The sequence below is a fragment of the Heptranchias perlo genome, chromosome 14 (genome assembly GCF_035084215.1).
Source record: "Heptranchias perlo isolate sHepPer1 chromosome 14, sHepPer1.hap1, whole genome shotgun sequence".
NCBI classification, from domain to species: domain Eukaryota; kingdom Metazoa; phylum Chordata; class Chondrichthyes; order Hexanchiformes; family Hexanchidae; genus Heptranchias; species Heptranchias perlo.
The window spans coordinates 14,994,583-15,004,607 of record NC_090338.1 but is presented as its reverse complement, the minus strand read 5'-3'; the positions used below and the strand labels follow the sequence as shown (position 1 = coordinate 15,004,607).

General features: G+C 42.0%; 1 protein-coding gene across 2 annotated transcripts in view; it reads right to left on the bottom strand.

The window, feature by feature from the left end:
* Positions 1 to 2,663: 2,663 nt before the first annotated feature.
* Positions 2,664 to 10,025, bottom strand: part of stard15 (StAR-related lipid transfer (START) domain containing 15) — a 93,177-nt gene continuing 85,815 nt past the window's right edge. Inside the window, exons 6-7 of one of the 2 annotated variants that reach the window (XM_067996049.1) lie at positions 6,082 to 6,134; positions 2,664 to 5,374 (exon numbers count right to left, since the gene is read on the bottom strand). In XM_067996049.1, the coding sequence (XP_067852150.1) occupies positions 5,144 to 5,374; positions 6,082 to 6,134 (284 nt within the window). In that variant the 3' untranslated portion in view covers positions 2,664 to 5,143. The remainder of the gene's footprint in view (positions 5,375 to 6,081; positions 6,135 to 10,025) is intronic. The other variant, XM_067996048.1, reaches the window with a different exon arrangement.

Sequence of the window (10,025 nt, the reverse complement as noted above, 5' to 3'; positions counted from 1 at the left end):
CAAGAGATATATTCATGTCAGAAAATACTGTGATCTGATAAAATAATGCTCCTGATTTGATCTATAATTTTAAGTAAATACATAAAAGACTAATGTGAGAATCTTTGGGATTCAGCAATACTGGAATACACGTGCTGTCTTGCCAAACTGACTAGACTTTCTGGAAGCCGACAAGGAAAGGCTATTCAGCCCATCAAGTCCACACTTTCTACAGGCCACTCACAAATTGTTCTTTCATGGACTCTATTCCACTGAATCACTCTCATGAGGGAAAGTTGTGCATTAATATTTTCTGCCTCCAAACATAACTGCAGAACGTTGATCCATGCCTGTATCTCCACTATTCAACCCTTGCCTGCTGCCCTTCATAGATAACACAGGCACCATGAGTCGAGTGGCCTCCTTCTGTGCTGTAAGAATCGATAGTCTGTGACAACACTTCCCTCAGTCCCAGCCCCAGTAGGACAAGAGCCACCATGATCCTATGGAGTATTTAATCATCTCAGTCTATATGTATTCTCCAGTTAAGTTCTCAACCATATATTTATCCTGATTTTTGGTCATTTCTTTCACTGATAAAGCTTACCATCATCTTGGCAAGACAGTACACAAATCTTTCTTCATTGTGTGATTTTTACAATGTCACCTGGAAATAAAACCAACTTACAAGTTGTAGATACACTGTTCAAAAGAGTTTAATATTTTGCTATCAGTCTCGACAACTGGCCAAGTTCAAGTTTATTAACATTTATTGCAGGATTCTCGATGAATGCTTGACTTTTCTTTTTAAACTCCTGTACTATCTAAATACCATTTCGACTAAAGGAAAAGAAAATAGCAGCAAACAATTGAAGGCTTAAAAGCACAAAAATATCAGATTCCAGTTACATGCACAAAACAAAAAACATTGTCAAAATCTAACGTCTCCGTTAGTAATGATATCCTAAGGTATTTCCGTAAGCTGTATTTTTCTGTTAAAATAAAGCACAATTCAAACTCCTTCAGGTTGCACTAACATGTCTGAGGATATTTAACTTATTACAAATAAAGGAAATTAATTTGCATATCCGAATCAATCTGCAACAGTAAAATTGTACATTTCCTTACAAATCCTACAAGTCAAGAGGATTTTGCAAGACGACATCTAACAGAATCTGCAAATTTACTCTAAGAAAAGGATCCTGTTGGGTTTGTAGTAAAATCCAACGTAAAGTAATTTTGTATCATGGATGAAAATCTTTCTTTGTATTCCATTGCTCGTTAATTCACATTTAAAAAAATATTCCAATTGTCTATCATAGTGTAGAGTGTTATATTTTATTGAAAATCCCAGTGCTTTCTCACATCACGTTGATGATTGTTTTATACTGAGGATTCTCAAAATCAAAAGTGCAAAGCTATTCTGGAAGAAACATCTGGGCATCTAATCAACATCTGAGAATTGAATCAACATGTGCTTTTACACATATCAGGCAACGTCTCCTTCTTTGAATTGGAGCTAGCACTGTTTCAAGGGTAAAATCTATTGTAAATGATTATTTCCACCCCAGCAAAACCTTTATTTTGATTTTTTTTCCCTCAGTCTCCTAAAGGAACTGCTTACTCTTGCTAATATACAGTTCCACAGGTACTGGGCACGCTCTGGGTACATTGCCCAAGTGGTCCTTCATGTATAAGTCTAGGCAGTGAATGTTGGAGATCATGTGTGAGCTGAGGCAGTGAATGTTGGAGATCATGTGTGAGCTGAGGCAGTGAATGTTGGAGATCATGTGTGAGCTGAGGCAGTGAATGTTGGAGATCACGTGTGAGCTGAGGCAGTGAATGTTGGAGATCACGTGTGAGCTGAGGCAGTGAATGTCGGAGATCATGTGTGAGCTGAGGCAGTGAATGTTGGAGATCATGTGTGAGCTGAGGCAGTGAATGTTGGAGATCATGTGTGAGCTGAGGCAGTGAATGTTGGAGATCATGTGTGAGCTGAGGCAGTGAATGTTGGAGATCACGTGTGAGCTGAGGCAGTGAATGTCGGAGATCATGTGTGAGCTGAGGCAGTGAATGTTGGAGATCATGTGTGAGCTGAGGCAGTGAATGTTGGAGATCACGTGTGAGCTGAGGCAGTGAATGTTGGAGATCACGTGTGAGCTGAGGCAGTGAATGTTGGAGATCATGTGTGAGCTGAGGCAGTGAATGTTGGAGATCATGTGTGAGCTGAGGCAGTGAATGTTGGAGATCATGTGTGAGCTGAGGCAGTGAATGTTGGAGATCATGTGTGAGCTGAGGCAGTGAATGTTGGAGATCACGTGTGAGCTGAGGCAGTGAATGTTGGAGATCACGTGTGAGCTGAGGCAGTGAATGTTGGAGATCACGTGTGAGCTGAGGCAGTGAATGTTGGAGATCATGTGTGAGCTGAGGCAGTGAATGTTGGAGATCATGTGTGAGCTGAGGCAGTGAATGTTGGAGATCATGTGTGAGCTGAGGCAGTGAATGTTGGAGATCATGTGTGAGCTGAGGCAGTGAATGTCGGAGATCATGTGTGAGCTGAGGCAGTGAATGTTGGAGATCACGTGTAAGCTGAGGCAGTGAATGTTGGAGATCATGTGTGAGCTGAGGCAGTGAATGTTGGAGATCATGTGTGAGCTGAGGCAGTGAATGTTGGAGATCATGTGTGAGCTGAGGCAGTGAATGTTGGAGATCATGTGTGAGCTGAGGCAGTGAATGTTGGAGATCATGTGTGAGCTGAGGCAGTGAATGTCGGAGATCATGTTTGAGCTGAGGCAGTGAATGTTGGAGATCACGTGTGAGCTGAGGCAGTGAATGTTGGAGATCATGTGTGAGCTGAGACAATGAATGCTGAAGGCTATTGAGCCTGATTTTATCCTCACCCAATATCCACACACATGCTTACTTTCCAGCAAAGCCACTGGATGCCAATCAGAGTTGGGAACCTTGGATCTTTCTTTCCCTCTCTAGCTTAGGGGAACTGAGGCCAATTGTAGCACCTGAGCTGCTGCCTTGACTGACGTCAGTCAGTTCATCATGAAGCAGTGATTGAATTTGGGATTTTTCTGGTCATAGGAACATCAGGAACAGGAATAGGCCATTCAGTCCCTTAGGCCTGCTCCGTTACTCAATTAGATCATGGCTGATCTGCACCTCAACTCTATTTTCCTGGCATTGCTCATTGCATTTGATATCCTTACCTAATAAAGATTTATCTAGCTCAGTCTTGACAGTTCCAATTGTCCTAACATCCACAGCCTTTTGGGGGAGATATTTCCAAATTTTTACTACCCTTTGTATGAAAAGGTGCTTCCTGATTTTGCTCCTGAATGGCCTAGCTTTAATTTTAAGATTATGTCCCCTCATTCTTGATTGTCCCACCAGTGGAAATAGTTTCTCCCTATTTACCTTATCAAATCCTTTAATCATTTTAAACAGCTCGATCAGATCACCCCTCAATCTTCTATACTCAAAGGAATACAAGCCAAGTTTATGCAGTCTGTCCTCATAATTTAACCCTCTAAGCCCAGGTATCATTCAGGTGAATCTGCGTTGCACCCCCTCCAATGTCAATATATCCTTCCTGAGGTACGGTGCCCAAAACTGAATGCAATACTCCAGATAGGGTCTGACCACGCCTCTGTACAACTGGAGCATAACTGCCTTCCCTTTGTATTCCATATGAGAATATAACAAGTCCTGCACCTGGCATATATTTACCAAATAAGCCAATGAGAGAGCTGCAGGATGTTTTCTAACACAATTGTATATTTCCTCTGCACACCATGTTAAGATCTCGGCATTGCACAGTATATGGCCAAAGACCGGGCAACCACTTGCTGAGGTGCCAACTCTCTTGTGTCAGAACATATGGAGGGAGGGGAAGGGCTGACGTTAATTGTGCACTTGTACTATTGACCAGGCGCACGTGTGTGCAAATGCACAGGGTGATCATTTAGCATGTTTAATTTGTCTTGTATTGTGCTATCTACATCATTATCACATGACTGCATTCTTCAACATGGAACCATGCAAACACAAAGTCTAATTAAAACAATACTTTTAAACATTGATGGTATCATGACAGGTTGGTTCATGGTGAACTGTGGGAGCTATATCTTATTGGTTATAAAGCATTGCTCTCTGGGCTAATCTGGTTGAATATGCCATAATTTCTTTATAATATGATGGCCTGGGATCTCACAGCAACAATTAACCTCAAAGGTTTGTTACATTGCTCTACTGTCATCTTGACCAATATTGTGGACCTCTTCACATCACAAGGAATTTTTAAACTAATGCATACCAAGGTATCACCTGGAATTTAGAAACGCCACCAAAATATAAGTCATAAAGTGCCTACGTTTTATAAACTAACAGGTAAGAAGGAGTTAACAGTAGCAACATGATGTGGGTTCAGATTACTCTTGTAGCTTATATTATCTGTTTACATTTATCCATTAATCTTTGTGCATCCTATAAGGTACTTTGGTGAGGATGGCTCTTCCAAGTGGTGTCTCTGAAGGAGTCTGATTGAATCTGAAGGATTTTAAAAGAGACAGTATCCCTTTTCATACCCGTTTCCTATTGAATTCACAATATGCTGGTGTTCTTTGCAACAGTCTATAATAAAGGCACCATCCAAAATTAGCCAAGGCTCAATGGGAATGACATCAAATGGCTTCTTTTGTTGTGAATGGGTTAAAAATGGAATAATAACAAGAAACACAAAAACACAGCAAAACCACATGCTAATCCATCTGCATACAATAACTGTGCTAGTATCATCTGGATTATATCTCAATGTTGCAATATGTACATACCCACTGCCATTTGAGGAACCTAAGCCATAAAATGTAACCCAAACCCTTTCCAGTTACTACCTATTCCACCAGTTCAGTGTCAATACGCCTCTTCTGGTCCTAACTGCAATTTTTCAGTTTGAGTCCATAAAGACACAGTAGAACTGTTCATAAACCTTAAAGGCTTGTGTTGTATGAATTTGAATTGTTTAGATTGTGCCATTTTGTGAGTCTGAATTAGTACTTGGTTTAGATTGTGCCACTGAGTGTAAAAGGGATACTGAGTCTTTAAACCCCGTATAAATGATCCTATCTCTTTTCTTTTTTCTGCCCTCATGTGTCTGTTATGATTCCTTGGAGTAGCTATCCTCCTCATCGCTGATGCGGACTTTCTCCTCCGACAGGCTGCTCTCGTCGATGTTCTCCAGCGAGTCGGCATGCTGCAGCGATAGTTCCGATAGGTTGACGTTGGGCAGCGTGTTCTGTTCCGGGTAGACCCAGGGCTTGAAGTTTGGGTTGTGCTTGTGCTTCCACTCAGGATACTTCAAACAGGCTTTGTAAATCCGCTTCATAGCCTAAATGGAAACAGGAAGAAAGTACCCTTCGTAAGTCAAGTATATTGGACACTGTTGGCCACTTCCTTTAGACTGAAGCTACTTGAATTAGCAGCAGGAGGAAACTTGATATCAGTTTTCTGCCCCTCTTCCACTATTTGAATGGTCTGCTCCTCAGTTTCTGGCTTCACTTCAGTCCCACGCTTCTGATCTTTGGCCACCTGGTGCAGAGGGGGGTGGGCAAGTTGGAGGACCTAGCGGGTCTGCTCCTGGGCCTGGCCAAGGTGACTATCACAGGTCCAGGTTGGATGCAGCCCATGAGGGTGGTCGCTTTGGCTATCTGCCTCTCTTCCGCGGTCTTGTCTGTGCCCGGGTGGCCCTAGGGAAGGAGCCCGTGGTGTCCGCCGGTACATTTGAGGCCTTCCACCACTGATGGGCACCTCAAGGACTGGAGTGCCTAGTGGATAATAGTAATCACATTATTATTTCAGTTTATAAGTTTCCTTTGGTTTTGTGGTTAAGTTCTTTATTAGTTTGCCCCTTTAAAAGGGGGGTACTTTTGTTTGGTTTGGTGACACTGGGACAACCCTGTGTCTCCTTATGGGTTATTTTAGAAAAGGATACTAGATTACTGCTAATGACTATCTCATTGTCTCTAGACCCACTCAGTAGGTGGAATCACCATTAACTGCTCCAAAGATATACAGTGGGCAGCACTCATTCCTTACCTTGGGAGCTACAAATTGGGAAACTCTATTCACAACCCATTTTGGTAATGACCCTGTAAAATATAAAGAGAACAATTTAATAGAAACACAAGAAGAGGAATTTGATCTCCCAGCGACATCTCGCTGCCTGTAATGCTTCCCAACTGTGGCAATCATCAAATCCTCCAACGTCGGAAATTAAAATTGATTTCTGCTGCCGACATAAAAGTGGAAGGTTGAATTAGAAAAGTAGTGGCTTGGAAAATGCAATTAAAGTCTGTATACTTTCCCCAGACTTTGATTTAGCCGTGAACAGAAACTAGAAACGCACAGCAGGTCAGACAGTATCTGAAGGAGAAAGGCAGATTAATGTTTTAGCTGGGATCCTTCATCAGAACTTTACCTGATAGGTTAACCTTTCAGATAGGACTTTTCTATCTTTCTCTTTCAGATGCTGACTGTCTTGCATGTTCTGTTTTTTTTTCTCATATTTCTAGAATTCAAAGTTTTTTTCCCTATGTCTGCTGTTTGATTTAGCCAGACAAGGTTTTATTTCTGCGGGAGAACTTTTCAAACATGAGTTGTAAAATGGGTTCGAAAAAAAAGAGGAATAAATGCACTTAAACTGTTGAATGTAGGGAAGATTTTCCAAATGGTTACACTTGATTAACAGGCATAAAGTGGTACTGGTGGATAGATAGTTGAAGCTATCCGAACACTATGTGAATGAAATTGATTCCACAATATGTGGTGTAGTCATCAAACTAACAGATGGGGAGGTGCTAATAACTCAAGAGCGAACTAATCCCCGTTTGAACAACTATCCCTATGGGTTCATTGTTCTTTGATAGACTTCACCGTCACCATGTAAACTTGACCATTAATCAAAGAACACAAATTTAAACAATCAAGTCAACACTACTTTTGAATTTCAATGATAGCATTGATAATAAATGATAAAGGGATCAGGATGAAGTACAGTTGTAGCTACTTCAAATAATAAACAGTTTTGTAAAAATAGATAAAAAACAGGACGTCGTGGGACATTTTCCTTCGTTAAAGGTACTATATAAATGCAAGTTGTTGTAAGAAAAACCAGAAGTCTAGGAGTGATTATAACTACCAGCGGGTTGCCAGTGTTTTCAGTTAGTTTTCCTCCTGTCCGCGACAGAACGAGGCCATGATGATTTTGACATACCGCCAATCAACTTTTCCACCCAGATCATGGTGACAGGGAGCCACATGATGATGATTTTGACTTGTGTTTGTATGAGACTAGAAGAAGCCAACAGGGATGGCACATTAAAGTGGAAGATCCACTTAAGTTTCTAAATTCTGAAGTTAACATCAACATCTGCAATGTGTTTGATGACTGCTGTGGCTGGTGAAAACCTGGTTTGATTATTTGTAAAAGATTCTTGCAATGCAATGAAATGAAATGTATTCTACATAATGCTGCTGGACTGGAGTTGTCTGAAGTTGACTGCATATGTCAGGGTAGTTAAGCTTATTACTGGTGGCATAAAAGCGGAGGCCACAGCATATTCCAGGGCTAACTCATTCACAGATGTGGCGTGTTGCTAGATCGTATATGAAACTGCTGCACTGGAATCTGTTTGCCTGACTGTAGCGTTATATCTTGAGATGGAACCCGCATTTTTTTTTGGCTATCATGGGATTGGATTCAGTGTTGCACTGGCACTATAGTTGGAAGAAGAGGACAGCAATGAAGAATCGGGTGGCACACAAGGCGTGGCATAGCATCCATGATACCGTACCACCAACCACAGACAGAAGCTCATGTTACAACCAGAATGACCACTGCCATAAAATAGGGATCTTAAAGCAGCTCTTCAGATAGCTCAATCGATCGGGGGTAGCTTACTGTACATCACCCTCACAGGGTCTCATGAGTATTTCTTGTCTAAATACTTTATAACTTTGGCCTGACTAGTGAACACACTGCAAAGGTCAATAGAAAGGATGGTGCAGCCATGCAGCGCAAGGTAAGGAATTAGCTGCTGAAGCAGAAATACAGCAAGAAAAACCAATACGCTAGGCATTATGTCAAGATGCCTTCCAATGAGTGCAGTGTTGTCCCATTTCTTAAGCTACAATCCACATCTGCAAATTAATGTAACAAAAACCATCACCTATACTAGAACATAAGAACATAAGAAATAGGAGCAGGAGTAGGCCAATCAGCCCCTCGAGCCTGCTCCGCCATTCAATAAGATCATGGCTGATCTGATCCTAACCTCAAATCTAAATTCATGTCCAATTTCCTGCCCGCTCCCCGTAACCCCTAATTCCCTTTACTTCTAGGAAACTGTCTAATTCCGTTTTAAATTTATTTAATGATGTAGCTTCCACAGCTTCCTGGGGCAGCAAATTCCACAGACCTACTACCCTCTGAGTGAAGAAGTTTCTCCTCATCTCAGTTTTGAAAAAGCAGCCCCTTATTCTAAGATTATGCCCCCTCGTTCTAGTTTCACCCATCCTTGGGAACATCCTTACCGCATCCACCCGATCAAGCCCCTTCACAATCTTATATGTTTCAATAAGATCGCCTCTCATTCTTCTGAACTCCAATGAGTAGAGTCCCAATCCACTCAACCTCTCCTCATATGTCCGCCCCCTCATCCCCGGGATTAACCGAGTGAACCTTCTTTGTACTGCCTCGAGAGCAAGTATGTCTTTTCTTAAGTATGGAGACCAAAACTGTATGCAGTATTCCAGGTGCGGTCTCACCAATACCTTATATAACTGCACTTTCTCACTCAGTTCCTCAAATATCACCAATTTCCATCTGTTGCTGTGCTGCTTTATTCTAACTAATCAACCCTAAATACTCAACACAGTGTTGAAATCAAGTGCAGTGCATTTATTCCCGTCACTGCGTGGTGTGTGATTGTGGTTAATGTGTTTTGTGTAGGTGCTTCCCTTCGTGCTAGTGGATTATATATGATATTTATTACCTAACCTACTTCGTCTAAGTGATTTCCCCCGGTGAAGGGATAGGTAAACTGGCTGGCTAGAAGGTTTCGCTAACCTAACTTTCTTGCGGTGTGCATTATGAGGACCCTGTTCAGTACTGCCTGCTTTTTGGCCGCTCTTCGCTCACTTTCAAAGGGATGTTTGGTGGCTCAGATGTTGTCAGTTTGAGATCCAGCTGTCTAAGCTGTAATTACAGGCGTGCCACTGCTGTTGGGAACTCTCTCAACATGTCAGCTGATCTGTAGGAGAGCAGAGCATGGGCAGCTTGGAGGTTTTTGAATTCACAACTCAAGTTTGTCTATATCTGATCTCCCAGCATGTTAAACCTGACCAGGGCAGTTTCTTTAGAATTTGAGCCCAAGGCCTCCATAGCAGTCCAGGAGAGATGCTTCCACTGTGTCTATTCCCTACACTGCCTCGAGCTCCAAGACAGATGCCACAGGAATTCTCATGCATTCCATGGTATACTGGAGTGTGACCAGCATTGTTCCATTACTACAGATCTAGACAGCGGAATACTCCATACTCCTCCCTAGACCTTGCAGTGTATTTAGCACTCATGCAAATAATTCTGCTCAGACAGAAGTCTTCATTTGTAAGCAGGCCATGTGAGATCTGAATCACTAGGTGCTGGAATTAAGGCAAGAAGCCACGTTGGACCTCTGCCTAACAAAGGCCTGACCTCAAGCAGCCAACTCTATACACTATGACTCATCCTGCACTTCTTCCTGTGCCTCAGTATCTACATCATCTGGAGTCTGTATTGCTATGCTGGAATCTGGCAGGGGTAGTGATAGCACTGCAGGCTTGCTTGGGAGCACTAGCTGGGACTATAGTCTGTTCTTCCATTCCCAAGAAAGCAGAAGAGAAAAAATGTCAAAAATACTGCTTGAAATAACAATTCAAGCATTACTTTCATTGCCTGGTCCTCTCTAAGTGTTACTCAAGTTCAATGCGTGCCTTTGATA